This window comes from Lemur catta, chromosome 21 (genome assembly GCF_020740605.2).
Source record: "Lemur catta isolate mLemCat1 chromosome 21, mLemCat1.pri, whole genome shotgun sequence".
NCBI classification, from domain to species: Eukaryota; Metazoa; Chordata; class Mammalia; order Primates; family Lemuridae; genus Lemur; species Lemur catta.
The window spans coordinates 9298225-9319249 of NC_059148.1; the positions used below are offsets into that span (position 1 = coordinate 9298225).

Consider the following 21025-nt stretch of genomic DNA (forward strand, 5'->3'; position numbering starts at 1 on the left):
TACGGGGCGCGGGTGCTGCCACTACGCACGCGCATTCAGCGACGGACCATCCCCCTCACCCCCAGCACCTGGCTGCCCTTCGCTTTGCGCACGCGCCTTTGAGGTAGAGTCGCAAAGGGGTAGGGGCGCTTTTTCCCGCTGGGCCAGGGGGCGTGACTCCAGACGCAGCTTGATGACGACATTTCGGCGCCGGGTGGCCGAATGGCGGTTTCCGTTCCTGCGGCGGGCGGCGCTATGGGTCCCTCAGGTGAGTAGCGGGAGGCGCGCGCGGGACAGTCCCCGCGCCCCAGCGGCTTCCGCGCGCCCCTGCCGAGGCTGTCTCCGCTCCTCCGCGAGCCCCGGAACTCGGGCCGGGCCCTGGCCCCTCGGCCGCGGCCGGGCGGCGGGGGAGCTGAGGGTCCCGGCTGAGCCCTCTCGCCACCCTCCCGGGCTGCACCTCTGTCCCACCTTCCCGCGCAGCTCGCTCGCCCGTCCGGTACGAGCTCGGTTGACGTTCGCTGAGCGAGTCGAGGGAAGGACAGCGCCGAGTTAAGGTCGAGCTTTAGGCTCAACAAGCGGCGCGGGAGGAAGAGCCGGGTGCGGGTCCTGGCTCGACTTCGCCCCCTGTGTGGCTGGGCTTCTCCGGGCCCGTTTCCTCACCTGCAGTAGGGGGCTCCCGACAGCCACTAAGCAGGACAGTTGTGACCCACAGCCGGGGCATGCTGCTGCTTCTCAGGAAGCAGCCAGAGGCAGGCCCTGGCAGTGACACGCTCTCCTCGGCCTGACCGGTGTTGCCAGAGGGGTGCGGTTCCCAGAAGAAACCTTAGGGTCCGGAGCAGCGCCTGAAGAAAGGGAGTCGAAGGAAGGGGTTGGAGGGACTCCTGGCGCACAGCACGCGGAGGGGTGTGGTGGGGGAGTGTCCCCGTGGCAGGGTCAGAGGGGTGTGGAGACACTGCCCTCCCTCAGAAACCCCAGTTAGTTAGACGCCTCTGGGCCTCACTCGGCCGCTGCCTGTGCAAGCTTCCTCTGAGCAAAGAGATGCTTTCACTTCATCAGTCTAAAGCCCTGCCCGGATCCAACAGTCCACGATGTGATGCTGCTTTCAGCATTTTGCAGTGTTTTCTTCATCAGGTCGGTCAGAAATGAGGCGTTTTAAGTTTTCCTTAAAACTGAAGTTGATAGCTAGTCGAGAATTGAAAAAACCCGGGCGATGTTCGTGTTGTCAATTAGCAGAGCTTCTCGTCTCCTCTCAGCCCCCACCACTACCTGTACAAGGCCTCCCTGCCCCAGCCTCTCTGCTCTGCCTCCACACAGGCTGCCGGGTGCCACCTCGGCACCTTTACTGGTGCAGCTGGGCAGAGCTGAGTCCATAGTAAGACCCTAACTTAATAAAAAAATAAAGTTTAGCCAGGTGTGGTGTCCACACTAAAACATGGGAATCGGCAGTGCAGTGTGTGTTGAGTTACACAAACGGTCTCCTGGGCATTGTGAAACTGCATATGTGTAGCAGCTGTTGAGATTTCATCTTTGTTTTTCCACAGTGGTTTGATAAGGTGGCCGTTCTCGATGCTCCACTGGAGGCTGCTATGGCGTTCCCTCATCTGCAGCAACCCAGCTTCCTATTGGTGAATATCAACTGCCCGCATGAGTGTCAGTGTGACAACAGCTGTATAGCTGAGGGCCTTGAGAATTATCTCCGCTGACTTGAAGAACCGTCTGGTGGTTGTTTTTGAGGGATGTGTGATGGAAATAATGCCAGAGTTGGGGTTAGAATCCTTCAGCTTGACTTTGCTCCTTATCACTGCGGGACCTTGGGTTTAGTCACTCTCTGAGCTCTAGTTTTCTCATCTATAAGACAAGTTGATTCAAGTGCTATTGTCCCTACTCCCCAGGGTACAAGGAAGAGGAGCAAGGGAAAAGGATGTGTCTTCCTGCCCTGTAAACCCTTATGCAGATGTGGAATGTTCTAATAATTAATAATCAAAACTGTGATCAGTGAAAAATAGAGGGACCCTGCTGTACTGGGGTGGCCAGGACTGCACTTTAAATGTTAACATGCTGAGAAGTTGGGTAGGAGGCAAGTGTCTGAGATGAAGGTTCCTAATTTCAGTTCCCAGAAGATGCTTTTTATAAACATTCATTTGGAGGAACATTCTTCCTCGCTGTGCCCCACTAGAGCCAGTAGGTCTGACCTGTGGCCTGAAAGCTCAGGTCTCTGTTTCTTACTCAGGCCCTGTGAAATCCACCCTCCTTTGGAGGTAGGCAAGGCCTTAGCTATCCTCAGGAAAGCCCTGGAGGTGGAAATTTGGGTGTTTCCTCCTGATCTTAATCTGTTTGCACAGAGCCTCTTTTCTCTATAGTCAGGGTGCTTTCCCCACAGCCCATGGCCTCGGGTGGATTTCCTTAGTCCCTGTCCATTGCCTTCATGACTAGTGCCCACGTGGCTGAAACCGTCTGTCATTTGAGCCTGCCCTGTGTTTAAGGTGATGAGGTCAGAAGGTTCACTACTGATTAAAGCACAGCTTGGTTAAGAGGGCTTCTACTGTGCCCTCATGTGGATGGACATTCTCGCTGACGATCATGGCGGTGTAATCACGGGTAGTCAGTCAGGTGGGGACTTTCGAGTTCATATGTACAAAGCCAGTGAGCTCGCGGTGGTCTGTGAGAGGTGCCCTACATGGTAGGGGTCCTCTGCTGGCTGCGGGGCTGAACCTGGGGCTGACTCCCCGCTTGTGGATCAGCGGAAGTCAGTTTTTTTGTTCTGCTGATGTGCCGCACTCTGAGGCAACTGTGGCCGCCTGGGAAGGGTGCCGGGAAGCCAGCCTGAGCGCTGCGGGTCTAGCGAGCACAGAACCACGGCCTCTCTTCTAGCAGCGTCCTTTGGGCCACTGGTACAGGCACGACCCCATGTGTGAGGTGCTGGGGACAAGCCAGTGGTTGTATGTCTGAGTGACACCTATCACTTGGATTTCTGTTTTGACTCGAGCCAAAATACCACCAAAAGCTGCAGAGCGAATACGCTCATGGTTTTTTCACTTTGTTCTGTCTTCCAGGCCAGCCTGAAAGCTGACTGTATAAATAAGCCCTTTGCACAGCGGTGCCAAGACTTGGTTAAAGTCATTGAGGATTTCCCAGCAAAGGTACAGGTCTGCTGGGGTCTCTTTGGGGCATGTCTTCTGCATTCCTGGAAAGCTATCACTGATTCCCTCCTCTGACGCACAGAGGCCTGACCTCTGTGATATCGTGACTCATATTGATGAACACGTTTGACTGTGTGAACCTGTAGACCAGCGGTTCTGGACCACGGGTACTTCCATGTCTGAGACATTTTTGGTTGTCAGCACTGGGGGCAGATGGGACGTATGCTCCTGGCATCTAGTGGACAGAGGCCAAGGATGCTGGAAACATCCGCAACGCACAGGACAGCCCCCTGCAACAAAGAAATAATCCAGCCCAAAATGTCAGTAGCAACAAAATTGAGAGACCCTAACGCAAAAACTGAAAATATGTGTTTAAATCACACCTGGAAGCGTCAATCCCAGGAAGCTGGCCTGGACAAAGAGTTAATACCAAATGGCAGCCGGTCACTTATGTTTCAGGGGCTTCACTCTGAGAAAGGATGTTGCCACCCTTTTTAATAGAACTCTCTTTAGTTCAGAAATTTCTGATATTTTAAAAAGTCTTTTAATTATAGGCTGACTGATTTAACTGGCCCAAGTCTAAAGCAGTGGTGCTGGGTATACCATGTGACCCCAGCAGAAGAATCCAAAGCTACTTCTCCCATTGGCATGCTGTACCGGGGTTCCTGTGAGTGCAGGACTGTCCCTGGGGGTCTCTACCAGGATGGTGTGACCTTCACAGAGGGAGCCGGTAGGGCAGAGTGCAGGCCTTGAGCCGGGGCAGGCACGGGCACCTGCCCACAGCCTCACTGTTTCAGGAGCTGCACACCATCTTCCCATGGCTGGTGGAGAGCATTTTCGGCAGCCTGGATGGCATTCTCGTTGGCTGGAACCTCCGCTGCCTACAGGGACGGGTGAACCCTCTGGAGTACAGCATCGCCATGGAATTTCTAGATCCTGGGTAGGTAGATTTGTCACCTTAGAAGGACCAGGTGCTTCCTCAGGGTGATCTCATTTTTAAATTAATCTGTTTCTTAAGGTTAAGAAACAATCAAAAGGTGGGTGTGGTGGCTCGCACCTGTAATCCTAGCACTTTGAGAGGTTGGGCAGGAGGATTACTTGAGGGCAGGAGTTTAAGACTAGTCTGGGCAACATAGTGAGACCCCATCTCTACAAAAAAATTTTAAAAAATTAGCCATGCATGGTGGTGTATGCCTGTAGTCCCAGCTACCTGGGAGGCTAAGGTAGGAGGATCACTTGAGCTGAAGGATTTGAGGTTGCAATGAAGTATGATTGAACCATCACACTCTAGCCTGGGCTACAGAGCAAGACCCAAGTCTAAAGCAGTTTGTAGTTCATTTGCCCTGTTTTTGTTTGTTATTTATTTTCATATTCAGTGGCCCAATGATGAAGTTGGTTTATAAACTTCAAGCTGAAGACTATAAGTTTGACTTTCCTGTCTCCTACCTGCCTGTAAGTAAACTGTGGTTCTGAGAGTGGCGCTTGGGCCAGCCAGTCCTGCATAGTGGCCATGGTGGTGGGCGGGCAGGGGCTCAGAGGGTTTAGAGAGCCTGTGACAGTGGGCAGAGGAGAATGCCACAGTGGCTTTTCAGAGTCCAGGAGGCACCACAAATTAGAACTGCAACAGCTACTGATTTTTAAAGATCGTCCCAAGCTCTGCCAATGGAGAAGCTGCCATGGTGCCTGGTGTACTCCTGGCTGAGGGTCACATGGGGCCGTGTGACCAGTTGCTTTGCTCTTCTGAGTCTCCCGTCTTCCAGGGGCAAGTTATGGAGTGCCTTGCTCGAGACATGAGAGGCAAAGGAGATGGGGCTCAAAAATGTACTCAGCTGCTGGCGTTGCTGTTTGCAGGTTCTTGTGAGAGTGATGGGAGAGACCCAAAACAAAGGCTTTTATGCTCCAACACCGCCCACAAGCAGGTTTCATGTGCTAGTTCCTTCCCCAGCAGCCTTCCGAAAGGGCTGCAGTGTGTGTGGGGCGCTGCCCACAAGCCTCCCTCCCTCTGTGTGCAGGGCCCTGTAAAAGCATCCATCCAGGAGCGCGTCCTCCCTGACAGCCCTCTGTACCACAACAAGGTCCAGTTCCCCCCGCCCGGAGGCCTTGGCCTGAACCTGGCCCTCAGTATCCTTTGGTGGCCCTGTGGTGGGGAGGCCGGGTGTGGCTCAGCACACGGTGCTGGGGTGGCCCAACAACCTTGTGGTGTGTTTGCCCCTGACGCTGCCATCAGATCCGTTCGAATATTATATATTCTTCTTTGCCCTGAGCCTCATCACTCAGAAGGTACGGAAGGGTCGCCTCTGAGTGCAGTTGGCTGCACCAGAGCCTGCTGGGAGGGGTGTGGCTGAGGCCCAGGGCTCCCCTGAGCTTGTGGGGCTCTTGGCATCTGGGCAGGGCCCAGAGCCCACACTGATGACAGCCTTGGTTTTCCAGCCGCTCCCTGTGTCCCTTCACGTCCGTACTTCAGACTGTGCCTATTTCATCCTGGTGGACAGGTACCTGTCGTGGTTCCTGCCCACCGAAGGCAGTGTGCCCCCACCACTTTCCTCCAGCCCAGGGGGTGCTAGCGCCTCACCAGCTCCCAGGTAAGGCTGCCTTGGCCATTAAGGGAGTGGCCTGGTCAGTGACGTCACCCATGGGGACAGTGATGCCACCCTTTTCCAAGGTTCCCCAATTGTTCTTATGCCTCACTCCCCAACCCCAGCTGTCCCAGCACAGATTTGAGGATGGGGTGAGGGGGCCTCTGTGTTTTAGTTGTTGGTGTCTGTGGCTGTCACTGAAGCTGTCGGGTCTCTGGCTTCCTCAAGGCCTCGCTCTGGTGTGGGAACAGGCTTCTGCTCTGCTCTGAGCAGCCCCCCCCCCCCCGCAGGCGGTGTCTCAGCTCAGCCCCACACTGAGCTGTGGGCAGGGCGGAAGGGTTGTCTGTGGATGAAAGAGAGTAGTAGGAATCTGTGTGGGCCCCTGGGCCAGGTCTTGGCCTGAGCGCGAGGCCCTGGGCTGAAGAGCTTTCTGTGCCAGGCCAAGCAGCCCGGGCCTGACACTGTGGGGTACCGGCCGCGAGTGGCACTGGGGGCCTCCTGCCTGGCTACTCTGAGGCCTCGGTGGGCCCTTACTGGAGGCGTCTTGGCCCACTCCCCAGGTGACCCTCCTGCCCTGGTGGCAGCTGCCTGTGCTCTTCTGACCCTCCTGAACCTCATGGCCCATCTCCTTCCCCGGGGCCTGCATGCCGTCACGTCGCTGCAGACACTGCTCACCCACCTCTGCTGGCATGTGCAGGCCAGGCCCTCACCCAGAACTCACGCATGGGTGGGGTAGCTAAGTTCTGCCTTTGAGAGGACAGGAACCTGCCCCGCCTCTAAGTCCTGCTTCTCGCCCACTGCCTCAGCAATCTGTCAGGGTCACTGGCCACTGCTGCCACCTGGGCAACCTCTCTTTCCCCTGTAACCTCCACCCCCACCCTGCTCTCCACACTCTGAGGACATCTGTTAAATATGTTTTTTTTTCTGGTCCATGTAAGTTACAGGACCCCAGCCTCTTAATTTCATCCCTCCTACACTTATTAGTGGGCACTCTGATAAGGAATACTTTTCTTCCCCATTTATTTAAGTATTATCAGTAGGGATCTGGCAGTTGTCCTGTGATTAACAGGTTATAATTCGTTACTGCTCTTGTTGATTTTGTTGCTCCTGGCTTGGCCAGTGGGAGCCCTGACTCCGGCCTGTTTCCGTGTCTCCCTCAGGACCCCAGCCATGTCCTTTGCTTCCTACGGCCTCCACCACACCAGCCTCCTGAAGCGACACATCTCTCATCAGACGTCTGTGAATGCAGACCCCGCCTCCCATGAGATCTGGAGGTCAGAAACTCTGCTCCAGGTGAGCACAGAGGACACTGGTCTCTGCTTGTTTCAGAGTGAACTGCTCAGCCACCATCACCCTGTGGGCAGAGTCCCAGCGATGGCCCTTCAGCCTGGAGGGGGAGGTTTCTAAACTGTTGATGTTTTCCTATTGTGACATTTAGAGAGCAGATGAGAAGAAATGTCATTGACAGTGTTTTTCATCCCAGGACTCCTGTCCTCGGGAGTTTGGTTTGCCTCTGGTGACGTAATTGTTGCAGAGTCTTTCAGTTTCCAGTGGATGTGTGTAAATGTCCCCACTGCACCCTGCCCCTCTGACTTCCTTCTGTGTCATTCGAGATGTGTCATGTGCTCACTGTGGGTAGTGAGCCCTGCCCCAGCAGCATTTTCATCATGCTGGGTGGTGAGGGGCCTGTGACATCTCCCCCTTGGTTGGCAGAGAGCCCCCAGCTCTTGCGTGTCAGGGGATCCAAATGGGAGGTGGCAGCGACCCTTGTTTGCCCTGGTGGGGTCTAGCCTCCCACACAGGCGTGGGCTGGCTCACTCACTGAGCAGTCCTGCCCTTCTGAGCCACCTCCCAGGCCCTGGTTTGTCTTCTGAGCGCACATTGGAGATTCAGCTGGTTTTGACCTGGATCCTGGGGCTGACTTGGTAGCCACAGGATCGCTGGTGAGAGCATGGAACATGGATTGCATGGGGCTCTGCCTCTCCCACCTCCTGCATGACTCCTAGTGTGTAGGATGCTGTGCTTTTTGAAACTTCGGTGTTATTTTCACAGCAGCTTCTGGACGTCAGACTGGTAGGAATCATCACCTCTGTTCACAGGGGACCGTGGTGGCTCAGGCAGCTCCCGGCTGCAGTGGGCTCGGGGTTGTGTCAGCCCGGGAGGAAGGCAGGTGACCCAGACGTGGACTTGCATGGAAGAATTGAAAGTTTCTGTTTCTTGGGCCAATTGTAATTGTAAAATATATATTACATGGTGTTTATCATCTTGAGCATTTAAGAGTGCACAGCAGTGTTAAGTACATTCACGCTGTTGTGTATCTAATCACCAAAATGCCTTTTATTTTGTGAAGTTGAAACTACCCATTAAACAACACCTCTCCATTCCCCTGACCCACGGTCACCCACTGTTCTACTTTCTCTTCCTATGAATTTGACTGCTTCAGGTGCTTATATCTAAAGTTTTATTTAGTCTGTAGAGTATTTATTTTTGTGTCAATGGTTTACTTCACTTTAGCATAATGTCTCGAAGGTTGAACATACCACATTCTGTTTATTCACCTGCTAGTGGACACAACTGTTGTGACTAACACTGCCTATGGGTATACAAATATCTAGAGATCCAGCCTTCAGTTCTTCTGGGTATACACTTAGAAGTGGGGTTGCTGGATCATATGGTAATTCTATGTTTAATTTTTTGAGTAAGCATCATAGTGTTTTCTATAGTGGCTGCACCATCCCACCAGCGGTGCACAAGTGTTCCAATTTCTCCACTTCCTTACCAACACTTCTTATTTTCTGTTATTTTTCTTTATCATAGCCACCTTGGTGGGTGTGAAGTGATACCTCGTTGTTTTGATTTGCCTTTCTCTAATGATTAGTGACGTTGAGTATCATTTCATGTGCATGTGGTCCATTTGTATGTCTTCTTTGGAGAAATGTCTATTCAGGTCCTTTGCCCAGTTTTGAATCAGATTGTTTGTGTTCTTATTGCTGAGTGTTAGGAGTTCGCTATATATTCTGGATATTACTGCCTTATTAGATACATGATTTGCAGATATTTTCTCCAATTCTATGGGTTGCCTTTTGACTCTGTCAGTAGTGTGTTTCGGTGCACAAGAGTTTTGATTTTGATGAAGTCCAATTCCCTATTTTTTTTTTGTTTTGTTACCTGTCCTTTTGGTGTCACAGCTGAGAAAGCATTGCCAAATTGAATGTCATGAAGCCTTTCTCCCATGTTTTCTAAGAGTTTATGGTTTTGGCTCTTATATAGGTTGCTGATGCATTTTGAATTAATTTGTGTATATAGTGTGAGGTAAGGGTCCATCTTCATTGTTTTGCGTGTGGATATCCTGTTTTCCCAGCATCATTTGTTGGAGAGACTATCCTTTCCCCGTTGAATAGTCTTGGTACTGTTGTCAGAAAGTTTTGACCAGCTAATGCTCTTTTGCAGGTTTTTGTTGAAATGTGGCTTCATCATTATTCTTTGGAGTTGTACCAAAAAATGCAGTCCCCTCATGCCAAGGTACGTTTCCACAGTTTTTCTTCCCATCTCTGCTGCCAGCCCTGGTCCACCTGCTACTTCTTGTCCTCAATCTGAGTTAGTTTTCACAGGCTGGATGGTGGGAGCAGAGTCCCACCATCCACCCCTCAGATGCCAAACAAAAGGTGGGTGTTGTTCTCCAGTTTTGGGGGAGTCTTGCGCCCTGACAGGTGGGCGCTTGAGGGGCCTAGAGGTCTGTCCTTTCAGGGATCCTCCCTGTGTGGCTTTCAGAGCCCCCTCCCTGGCAGTGGGAATGCATGAGGTTGTGGTGCTCTTGCTGTGGGGGCAGGCGAGCTGCAGGTGCCTCTGTGAGTCACGGCCCAGTCAGTCCCCTGTACCACCAGCAGCACCTTTGTGCTTTCCAGTGGGATGGCGGCCCCGGGCAGCCCCCGTCTACCATGGTGACCTCGAGCCTCCTTTGCTGCCCACGCTCCTGCAGAGCCATTTTCGTGGTGGGTTGGGCCCAGTGCCCCGCCGCATGCAGCCTGCCTTCCCTTTCCACGTTCTTCTCCACTCCCACTTTGGGCAGTACACTCATTTGCAGAGGTGTGGAGGTGGCAGAGTCCCTGGAATTGTGCTGGTGTCACTATCCCTGGGGCCAGCACTCCAATGCACTAGTCAGAGTAAAACGGTAGCAGGGTGTGCTTAGATCCACAGTTAGAGCCACATTCCCTGCAATAGCTTGAGCTGCCGGACAAAATTCTTGAGGGCGTCCTTTGGAATGAAGAATCCATGGGTGATGAATTTAAATTGAGAAGGGCGTCCTGTAAGGTTTCATCTGATTCTGGGGAGAAGGTGTGGGTCTGCTCCTGTTGCAGAGTCTCTGCAGCCAGTTCTGTAGCTGCGTGCTCTGCTGTGTGGACGCTTGGAGTACGCCCCCCTCCCCCACACTGCTCTCTCAGAGCACAAGGTACTCCAAATCTCCATCCTGGGCCTCTTGAGTCACAAAGAGCCTGTGGTACCCTCCCTGCTCCCAGCAGACTTGCTGCATGTTCCTGGTTGGTGCCTGCGGACGCAGATACTGGGCATCCCCGTGGTTGGTTCCCTGGGCCTGGAATGCTTGCTCAGCCCTGTGCATGGGGCTCAGCCTTACATGGGCAGGGGCCACTCTGCTGCATTGTCTTCCTGTCTGTTCATCCTGTCTTCTGAGTGAGTTGGAACATACCTACTTTCAAGGGCCAACCAGGAAAGCCCTTCTGGGGGTCTGGCAGGGAGGAAGGCTGTGAGGGGAGATGCCTCCCTGCTCTCCTCCCTTCTGCCCCATCCTGCTCTGTGTGTCTCCTTGGCATCTGGCGTGTGTGTTCTGACCTTCCTTCAGAAGCCCAGTGGGTGTGCTGCTTGGCCAGGAGGCAAGGGTTCTTGCTAGGCAGCATGTGCACTGGGCCGGCTCTGGGTTGCGCTTGGCTAAGGCTGCTTCTGCAGGCCTCCACACGGCAGAGAGCTAGGGGGTGGGGCTGGGGGCCAGACAGCATGCCAGCTGCGTTGTCTCACTGTGTCCTGGGCTGTCCCAGCCTCAGAGTTCCTGCTGCCTCTGGGTGTGTGTGGCCGGATTCTGAGAGGCTCCTGCCCTGCGGAGCCAGGTGCATCTGGAGGGCAGGGGATCCTGGTAAGGTAGGAGAGGCTTTTCCCACAGTTAGAACCGGTGAGCACAGCACCTCCACTGATTGCTAGAACGTAGGGTGTGGAGGTGGGGTGGGGCCTGGCCGGCCAAGCCTGCACTTGCTGTCTGTGCTGCCCTCTCCCGAGCTCATCCCGTCGTCTCAGTTCTCAGAGGCAGTCACAGAGGGGATACTGATTGGGTTTTACACACATAGAAATTGATCTGTCCCATGCCGATTTGGTCAATTTCTCATGATAATCTAGGGAAATCTAATAAATTAAATGTTTTTCGTTTCTGGGCAGAGTCCTCCTTCTGTAATATGCTTCCCTAAAATGTCTTTTCTGAGTTTAATGGCCTTCAGGACCTTGGTGGCCGGTAGCGTGTCCCAGCAGGGGCCCTGGGCTCCTGGTGTGCTGTGGGGTGCATATGCCACACAGGGTGCGGTCCCAGGGTTGGCCGGGAGGGTGGGTCCCTTCTGGAAGTGCGGCGATTTGGGCCAACCTTGTGAAATGGGAGAGGCCTTTAGGGCCAAGGGACATTGAGGAGCCTCCAGGTGATCTTGAGGGTCTGTCTGTCTCTTGGCCTATAAGGCCATGGCTTTGCCTGCCCAGGGCCCCATCTGGGCCGCTGACGGGGGTTGTTGTGCTGGCCTGAGGCTGCTGGGACTCTCATTATTTGGGTTGTCACTGACCATGTCTTTTGTTTTTTGTTTCTTCTCCTTAATTCTGGGCTGTTCTCACTGTTCTCTTTCTCTCCCCACTTCCCCTCCCTGTCCTGTCTGTCTCTCCCCTTCCCCACCCATCCTCTTGTCCTCTGTTCTCCCTGCCTTTTCTCTGGCGTCTCTGTCCTGTTGTCTCAGCTGGAGGTTCTGCACTACCGGCTCAGTGTCTCCAGCGCCCTCCACAGCCCTGCGCAGCCCAGCCTCCAGGCCCTCCACGCCTACCAAGTACTGGCTGCTCTCGTTTTGTTCCCTTGCCCCTGCCGTGGTGGAAACCACAAGCATGCGTCAGCACAGTGGCCAGGCAAGGGTCTGGCCAGGGCCAGCTGCGAGTGATTCTGAGGGCTAGTTCCAAGTCCAGCAAAGCCCATGTGCTGGGAGGAGCCCTCAGATTTATAGACTCACCTGGTTTGTGGCTGTGTGATGGAGAAAGGTGCACATGGCCCTGGCTGGCCAATCTTTTAGCCAGTGGAGGTGTCACCAGTTCTCTGGTGTGGGAGGGTGCCATGCTTGGCCCCAGATTGAGGAAGCTAAAATAGTCACTGGCTTGGCTCAACCCGAGGGGCAGGGCCTGGTACTCAGGAAATGGCTGAGGATGCTGAGGCCCAGGGACTTAGGGGTGGTGTGGGGTCTGCCCCATTCAGAGCGGCCCCAGCCTGCATGTGAGGCAGGGCGTGGGGAGCACCTGGGGCTGAGCCCCACAGCCCCAAGTGGCTGCCAGCCCTTGACAGTCCAGCGGGCTGGCTTTTGCTGGTGGAGCCCTGGCTACTCGTAGACTCCTCGCAAGGCAGATGAGAGCAGGCTGTGACCTCATGGAGATCGTGGTCTGCCTGGGCTGAAAGGACAAGTGTAGGGACAGACTTGAGGTCAGTGAAGTGGAATTCAGACCTGTGTGGCATTTTGGGAACAACAGAGTTAGCTAATTTGTAAGAGATGCAGAAACGTGGAACTGTGCTCTCGGCCTGGGGTCTGTCCAGTCCATCCTGGGAGGGAGCACACAACAGTTGAACGTGAATTTGAGCACAAGATAAGAAAACATGGCTTGGCCCCTGAGTGCCTGTGGGGATGGGATGGCAACCACAGCACACAGCAGAGTTCTTGCTCTGCCGAAGCAGCTGCAGAGGAGGCTCGGAGGGCCTAGGAGGGGCCAGGAGGGAGGGACATTGTCTTGGGGAAGCATCTGGCTCCGTTCACCCCCACAGGAAAGGTGGAGAGGGAGGCTGCGCCTCGTGGGAAAGGCAAGAGCTTTGTGGGCACTTCCTTAAAAGTGAGCAGGTGGAGGCCAAATGTAACTGTGGCCAGGGCCCCACATAAGAACATGGCCCAGCAGGGGTGCAGAGTTGGAAGACAGTGAGTGTGGCCTGGAAACCTGTGGGAAAATCGCCTGCAGGGTTCCTGTGGCTGGACGGGGGTGGCAGCATGACCTGGCCCTCCGGACTCGCAGGACGGCCCGGAAGCAGGTGCTCACTCAAGCTGGGGAAGGTGGGTTCCCGGTCCCCGTGTGGGTGCCGTCCCCTCCTCTTAGCCGCAGGGACGATACCGTGGCTCAGGGTCCCAGGCTGGGTGGGACCGAAGGGCCAGGAATGGGACTAGAGCAGGAGAAGGGTCCTGGTGCGGCCTCACCGCCTGGCACTGGTGCCCTTCTGCTCTCCTGGTCTGTCAGTGCTGGGAGCGGGTATTGTGTCCCCTGCTGTTCTCCTTCAGAGTCATGTAGATTCATTGCACAAACATGTAAAAATACAGACAAGCAGAAGAACCTACCTCCCACCCTGTAGTTCCATCCTCAGACTTAGTCCCTGACCCGTGGGCTGTGTCACCTGCACGTGGGGAGGTGTTTTCATGACAGGGAGACCTAAGGTGACAGTGCTGTGTACAGTGGCCCATGTGGGGGCTGCTGCCTATTGGGGTGTGCCAGGAGGCCAGGCTTTGCACTGGCCTCAGCGTTGCAAATGTGTCAAGGCCCAAAGGGCTGGGGCATGTGTAGGGAGAGGTCGTGTCTGCCCAGAATGAGGGTCCTGCCTTCAGGCCTCCACCCCGTGACACTTCATTCCCCAGTCCACTCAAGAGGCTGCCACCTTCACCCCCACAGCTGGCAAACAGGCTTCATCTTGGATCTGGGTGTCTAAGGTCCTGCTTGTATGTTGCAAATTAAAAGTTCAGCCCACACTCTTATTTAATTATTTATTTATTTATTTAGAGACAGAGTGTCGCTTTATTGCCCGGGCTAGAGTGCCATGGCATTAGCCCAGCTCACAGCAACCTCAAACTACTGGGCTCAAGCAATCCTTCTGCCTCAGCCTCCCGAGTAGCTGGGACTACAGGCATGCACCACCATGCCCAGCTAATTTTTTGTATATATATTTTTAGCTGTCCAAATCATTTCTTTCTATTTTTTAGTAGAGATGGGGTCTTGCTCTTGCTCAGGCTGATCTCGAACTCCTGACCTTGAGTGATCCTCCCGCCTCAGCCTCCCAGATTGCTAGGATTATAGGCGTCAGCCACCACACCTGGCCCAGCCCACGCTCTTGATGGTGCTCCTGGGGGTTTGCTGACCACAGGTCTGTGGGCAACAGAGGCAGTGATGCCCTGGGCTCCTCTCGGCGTAGCCCCCATCTACCTGTGTTTAGGAGGGGAGGGGGGAGAAGCTGTGGGCCCCAGGGAGCCTTCTGCACACTCCCTGGAGGCAGGCGGGAGGGCCTGGATCCAGAGCTGGGGGGCAGATGCCAGCTTGCCCCTGCCCCCTGAGAACCAGGATAGGCAGCAGTGCCCCAGGATAGCACAGCCTGGTGGGCCATAACCCATGCTACCCACCAAGGGTGCAGGGTGGTGCAAAAGCAGGGCTGGGAAGCACTTTGCAAATTTGTCTGTTTTAGTGAGCCCTCCATAGGGTGGGTCTTGCAGGCGTCTGGCCAAGCACTCCCCCTAAACCCTGGGGCGCTGGCCTCAGTTCAGACCAAGCAGCATGAGTGCTGGGTGCCAGGCACAGTGGTGCCCGGAGGACTGGCTCGTGCCTTTTGTCAGGGAGCAGAGCGACCCGCCCAGGGGCGCATGTGGTTGGACCTGGGGGCTGAGCAATGTGGACGCTGCAGACCTCCCTGGGCCCTGACACCCTACTTCTTCTTCTTCTCCTCCTCCTCCTCATCCTCCTCCTCCTCCTCCACTTCATCCTCCTCCATGGTAGGAGTCGTTCACGCCCACCGAGGAGCATGTGCTGGTGGTGCGCCTGCTGCTGAAGCATCTGCACGCCTTTGCCAACAGCCTGAAGCCGGAGCAGGCCTCTCCCTCCGCCCACTCTCACGCCACCAGTCCCCTGGAGGAATTCAAACGGTGGGTGCAGGCCATGGGCTGGCTCCTGTGGCTTCTGGCAGCTGCCATGTCACCCTCCCCATCCTCCCCCTTGCCCAGGTGTCACCCACAGCCCCCTCTGCCCAGGACATGGGGCAGGGCGAGGGGTGGTGTCCTTGCTCCGGGAGCAGTGAGGCTCTGCAGGGCTGGGGCTGGGTAGTCCTGACCCCTCTCCAGCCTGTGCCCTCGCCCCCCGCCCCAGCTGCTGGCCCCTGGCTGCAGCTGCTCCCAAGGCCTTTCCCTGCAGCCCTGCCCTCTGCAGTGCAAAGAGCCACGCTGGCCACAGAGGGGCCCTGTCCTGCCGCTCTCTTGTTGCTTCATCTACACAGGCAGGCAGAAGTGGGAGCTCAGCACTCCCTGCCCCCCAGCCCCTGTCAGGAGGAGGGCAGGGACCCCGCCTGACTCCCGGCCTCACTGGGGCCTGCTGAGTGGGTGACCTGTGTAGGGCTGACGAAAGGTGCACACAGGAGCCACACTGGCTTGGCCACCTTCGTGCTGTGTGTCCCTGGGATGGTCGTTACCCTCTCTGACACTGGTTTCCTCTCTGAGGAATGGGTCTAGCTCCAGGGGTGCCCAGCGGTCTCCAGCGGCAGAGCTGAGTCTCGCTGACAGAGGTGCTGGGTGAGCAGCAGGTGACCTCCCCCCTGCAGGGCTGCTGTCCCAAGGTTTGTCCAGCAGAAGCTCTACCTCTTCCTGCAGCACTGCTTCGGCCACTGGCCCCTGGATGCGTCGTTCAGAGCCGTGAGTGCTTCTCTGTCCCACCTTCACCTTTACTCTCCGTGTGGCCCATGAGGGACTCCACTGTCACTGCAGAGGCCCCGGGGGCCACGCTGTTCTGCCTGCTTGGCTTTCCAAAGCCAGCCCTCAGGCGCAGCACGGCCCCGTGGGCCCCAGTGTCTGAGCAGGCCGGGTCCTGCCCTCACTCGCTGCCCTCGGCTCCTTCGGCTGAGAGAAGCCCGCTGACGATCCTGGCTTCCAGAAGGCTGTGCCAGGCCTCCATGTGCTGTCTCTGGCAACGTGAGAAGAGCCCATCGCTCTTCAGCATCCGCACTGAGGTCAAGAAGAAGCTGCCAGAACCTGGCGTGGAGCCCCCACCTAGCTGCCTTCTGGGAGCCGGGCTCCAGGCCGCTGGAGGATTTGACTTGAAGCCCAGAGCCCAGCCCCATGGCCACCAGCTCCTGGGCCTTCAGAGCACTCCTGTCCCTCCCCAGGTCTTAGAGATGTGGCTGAGCTACCTACAGCCGTGGAGGTATGCACCTGAGAAGCAGGCTCAGAGCAGCGACTCCCAGCCCCGGTGTGTGTCGGAGAAATGGTGAGCCTCGGGCCCCTCCTCCTAGCGGTGCACTGGCTGCTCCCGGTGAACGCTGCTCTGGGAGCATCCTACCGGGGGCCTCCTGGGCTCCTGTCCCAGCCCCTGCCCAGTGGGAGCACAGGCCGCCCTCCTTGGGTCGAGCTTTGCTGGGCCCTGGAATTGATTTCCCAAGAAAACAGCTGTTCCCGTCCTTCCCGGTCCCCATGCCCTTGGTTGTGCCCTCTTGGCCCAGATGCATGTTCAGGTCACCCCCAAACCATCCCTCACCCTTCCTCACCAGCACAAAGCAGAGTGGCGGCCACTTCCTCTTCATCTCCCGCTCATTCCTCCTGGCCGCCCCACCAAGCCCAGGCCGCCTTTGCACCTGGTGTGCCCAGTGATGTCTCCTCTCCTCACCTGAGGCCTTCCCTTGCACCTCTCTGGTGGGTCTTCCCTCTGCCCCATCAGACTCTGGCCAGCTCTGCCTTAGTGGCCTCAGTCCTCTTGGAAAGGGGCCTCATCCATGCTGAGGATGTTTTATCCTCAGAGGGCCTAGGTCTCCCTGCCTGTGTCCTGCCCTCCTCCCTGCCCCCCACGCCCCACTGAGCTGCCATTGTGACACCTTCACAGGGCCTTCACCCGGGAGAGTCTCGAAGCCCAGGGACATGCAGGGGTGATGGGGGCATGACAGTGTCACTCCCGCCTCCAGAGGGAGATCTGGCCAGGGTCCTGCACAGGCTGGCCCCAACCTGCCACCTCGGTCCCCAGGGCGCCCTTTGTTCAGGAGAACCTGTTGATGTACACCAAACTGTTCGTGGCCTTCCTGAACCGTGCACTCCGCACAGATCTGGTCAGCCCCAAGAACGCTCTCATGGTGTTCCGAGTGGCCAAAGTCTTTGCCCAGCCCAACCTGGCTGAAATGATCCAGAAAGGTAAGTCCTCAGCCCGGGGCCAGCCAGACAGGCCCTGCCCTGGCCAAACCAGGGCTTGGCCCTTAGCTGCAAGGAAGCAGTATGTCCATGGCTCCCAGGGCAAAGTGGGGGCACATGTGGAGTCTGAGATTAGCTGAGCCCCCCTCCCTGTGGCTGCTACATTCTGGGTAGGGGCTGCAGGGAGATAGGGTCTGCAGAGCCATGAGCCAAGCCTTAGCAACCCCTGATTCTCCCTGGGACTCGTGGCGGTGTCAGGAGGTGATCTTCTTGGTCCCTGTCATGCTTTTGTCTTGGTTTTGTTGAGTGTCAGCTTCTCTTGGCCTTTGTCTCCCTGTCAACACTGCCATGTCCCGCCTCCTGGATGGGACACACTGTTGGGCAGGGCCTCGGGTGGGCACACCATGGCCACTGCTTCTCAGAAACGGTGGCCAGTACTCTGTGTCCCGGGAAGTAGGTGCCAGGCGTCTGTGGACTTGTGTCCTACCTTCCAGGCGAGCAGCTGTTCCTGGAGCCAGAGCTCGGCATCCCCCACCGCCAGCACCGAATCTTCACGGCTCCCACGCTCACTGGCAGCTTCCTGTCGCCCTGGCCACCAGTGGTCACCGATGCCTCCTTCAAGGTGAAGAGCCACGTCTACAGCCTGGAGGGCCAGGACTGCAAGTACACCCCGATGTTCGGGCCCGAGGTCCGCACCCTGGTGAGTGGGTCGGCAGTGCTGTGCTCGGGGTCCCTGAGGCTATAGGGACGAGCAGAGCCGGGGATGGCACCCACGTTTCAGGACAGAGAGGAGGAAGTCTGAGTGTCAAGTTGACACTACTGCACATCCCCCACTTTTTTTTTTTTTTTTTTTTTGAGACAGAGTCTCACTTTGTTACCCGGGCTAGAGTGAGTGCCGTGGCATCAGCCTAGCTCACAGCAACCTCAAACTCCTGGGCTTAAGCGATCCTACTGCCTCAGCCTCCCGAGTAGCTGGAACTACAGGCATGAGCCACCATGCCCGGCTAATTTTTTTGTATATATATTTTTAGTTGGCCAGATAATTTCTTTCTATTTTTAGTAGAGACGGGGTCTCACTCTTGCTCAGGCTGGTCTCGAACTCCTGACCTCGAGCGATCCACCCGCCTCGGCCTCCCAGAGCTAGGATTACAGGCGTGAGCCACCGCGCCCGGCCTCCCCCAGTTTTTATTTCCAGTAAAATATAATTTCTTTCTAGTAATGAAGGCAGTGTTTGTTGGGAAATTTTCCCTTTTGAAAACCCATCCATTAGTCCCCCTCATGGCTGGGCATGGTGGCTCACACCTGTAATCCCAGTGCTTTGGGAGGCTGAGGCCAGAGGATCGCTTGAGGCCAGGAGTTGGAGGCTGCAGTGAGCTATGATCGCAGCACTGCACTCCAGCCTGGGTCACAGAGCAAGACCCTGTCTCTTCAAAAAATAAATAAATTAAAAGTAAAATTAACAAAAGTCCTCACTGAGAAGCCACCCTTCCTGGTCACTCACACTCCTCTTGGGGCGCCCCGGGGCTATGCTGCATGGCTGGCAGCACATGCCCATGCTGTCAGTGGCTGGGTGCAGGAGCATCCGAACAAGTCAGCTGACCTGCCTGTGCCCCCGCAGGTCCTCCGCCTCGCTCAGCTCATCACACAGGCCAAGCAGACTGCCAAGTCCATCTCTGACCAGTGCGTGGAGAGCCCAGCTGGCTCCTCTTTCCTGTCATGGCTGGGCTTCAGCCCCATGGACACCAACTGCTCCTACCCAGCCAACGACCTGGACGAGATGGGGCAGGACAGTGTCCGGAAGACAGATGAGTACCTGGAGAAGGCCCTGGAGTACCTGCGCCAGATATTTCGGGTACGAGCAGTGGGGTCTGCCCAAGGGCCATTGGGGTTCCCTTCCCCGAGGGATCCACTCTCTGCCTAGCCCATGCCAGGCCCCTTACGGATGGACCTAGGCCTGGGAGGCAGGCCCATACCTGGAGTGTTGTGTCTGGGTCCCCTCGCTGTCGCTGGTAGAGGCCAGTGGGGTGAAAACCAAGCCTCTCCCTTCACCTTGAAATTGAAAGTAGAGGCGTTTCTCTGACAGCTCAGCGAAGCCCAGCTCACCCAGCTCACACTCGCCTTGGGGACCACTCAGGATGAGAATGGAAAGAAGCAGCTCCCAGACTGCATCGTGGGTGAAGATGGACTCATCCTCACGCCCCTGGGACGGTACCAGGTGAGGGACTGTGTCTTGGAGGCATCTGGCTGGGCCTTCTGACCCGGCCTCAACTCCCCCTGCCCCAGTGAGCAGAGAGGGCTCGTTTGGGTTGTTTATAAGGATGTATTTTAATATCTTCTGATCTGTCCCTGTGACCTCGGTTTCTAGATCATCAACGGGCTGCGAAGGTTTGAAATCGAGTACCAGGGGGACTCGGAACTGCAGCCCATCCGGAGCTATGAGATCACCTGCCTGGTCCGTGCTCTTTTCCGGCTGTCATCCGCCATCAACCACAGAGTGAGTGGGGGGCCAGGGCCGGCCCGGCCTCTTGCGGAAATGGGTTCCAGAGGACGGTCCTGCCCAGCAGCCCCTCCCCTCAGCACTCCCATTCCATCTGAAAACCTGGGGCGAGACTGGGTGGAGAGTAGCCCTGGGGAGGGTTTGTCCCGAGCCCGGGGTGGCCTGTGAGGTGGCACTTACCGTCCCCACCCCACCTGTGCCTCTGTCTGTGTTTCAGTTTGCAGGCCAAATGGTAGCTCTGTGCTCCCGCAACGACTTCCTTGGCAGCTTTTGTCGCTACCACCTCACAGAGCCAGTGCTGGCCAACAGGCACCTGCTGAGTCCCGTGGGGCGGAGGCAGGCGGCTGGCCAGGCCCGGGGCCCCAGGCTCAGCCTGCGCTTTCTGGGCAGCTACCGGACGCTGCTCTCACTCCTCCTGGCCTTCTTTGTGGCCTATCTGTTCCGGGTAGGGCCCCTGCTCTGCACCCTGCTCCTCGTCCTGGGCTACATCCTCTACGCCATGGCCATGACAGTGCTGACCGAGCGGGGCAAGCTGCATCAGCTTTGACGGGTTGGCCACTGTCCCCACAGCAGACTGGGGGGTTTGCCTGGGAGGCCATTTCCAAGCTAGAACATGGTCATCTTTGGGCTGCTAGTGGGTGTTTTCCTGCAACAGGGGAGTTGTTTGGAAGAAACTGAACTGAGAAGGGAGAGGAGTTGAGGTGTAGCAAGGAAGGGGGTGGCGGTAGTGGGCACATGGGCCACGCTGTGTGACAGCCCAGCTGCTAGCCCCTCACTCTCAGCCTGAGGCCTTTTTTTTAGTAACCATTTTAGTATTTTCCTGTGCAAAGCTGAGGAGCCAGTATGCTGGCTCCAGCCTGTCCTCCCTGGCCCTAGAGGGCATCCGCCTCCCCCCTGGCTGTTCCTGAGGTGGGCAGAGTGGGTTTTGATGCCTCCTCTGCCCATGTGGTACCAGGATGGTAGCTTAGCCTCCTCTCCAGGGAAGAACCGAAGTTTCTAAAAGAAAATCCTGAAAAACCTTGGAGGGTGGCACTCCCCTGATTCCTAATACAAAGCTAAATTTCACCACCATGTTTGGCAAAGTGAGGGTCTGTCTTCATGTTCTCCCGGCCATTCCAAGACTGGGCCACAGAATTCCACCTTGGAGGAGCCGAGGATCCTCTCAGAGCACAGGTGCTTTGCCCTAGCCCCCAAGCCGTGAGCAGGTAACCCAGTGCCCAGTGTTGCCCTCTGCCATACCTTGTTACAAACAGAAGCTGGTCCTTAGGCTTGGGGAACAGCGAGGTCAGGGTTGATTGGTTGGATCTTGGCAGCTTCTGTTCTACAGCCACCAAAGATGGTCAGAAGCGTTATTACATGTATCTTCAGCAAAATCAAGTGGTCAAAGACAGTGACCTTTTGATAACACTT

The 21025-nt window shown here is 56.2% G+C and overlaps 1 protein-coding gene across 3 annotated transcripts; it reads left to right on the top strand.

Annotated features, from left to right (window-relative positions):
• Positions 1 to 11: 11 nt before the first annotated feature.
• Positions 12 to 20245, top strand: SMPD4 (sphingomyelin phosphodiesterase 4). 3 transcript variants are annotated; one of them, XM_045535041.1, is made up of 20 exons: positions 12 to 247; positions 1521 to 1604; positions 3033 to 3119; positions 3917 to 4059; positions 4496 to 4571; positions 5132 to 5240; positions 5347 to 5399; positions 5550 to 5701; positions 6856 to 6988; positions 9146 to 9217; positions 11695 to 11781; positions 14735 to 14880; positions 15549 to 15639; positions 16110 to 16210; positions 16958 to 17121; positions 17613 to 17818; positions 18737 to 18970; positions 19202 to 19333; positions 19484 to 19612; positions 19833 to 20245. In XM_045535041.1, exons 1-20 carry the CDS (start codon positions 173 to 175, stop codon positions 20160 to 20162), a joined length of 2604 nt encoding a protein of 867 aa, XP_045390997.1. In that variant the 5' UTR covers positions 12 to 172; the 3' UTR covers positions 20163 to 20245. The 3 variants fall into 3 exon arrangements, with proteins under 3 accessions (XP_045390997.1, XP_045390998.1, XP_045390999.1); XM_045535042.1 differs by lacking the exon at positions 11695 to 11781 and having other exon boundaries at positions 15 to 247; XM_045535043.1 differs by lacking the exons at positions 12 to 247; positions 1521 to 1604; positions 3033 to 3119; positions 4496 to 4571; positions 11695 to 11781 and having other exon boundaries at positions 3937 to 4059.
• Positions 20246 to 21025: the final 780 nt, after the last annotated feature.

Coding starts and splice junctions, on each gene's coding strand:
- SMPD4 (XM_045535041.1), top strand. CDS start 173: ATGACGACATTTCGGCGCCGGGTGGCCGAATGGCGGTTTCCGTTCCTG. Junction 3,120..3,916: donor TTGAGGATTTCCCAGCAAAG/GTACAGGTCTGC, acceptor TCACTGTTTCAG/GAGCTGCACACCATCTTCCC. Junction 16,211..16,957: donor CGGTGTGTGTCGGAGAAATG/GTGAGCCTCGGG, acceptor CTCGGTCCCCAG/GGCGCCCTTTGTTCAGGAGA.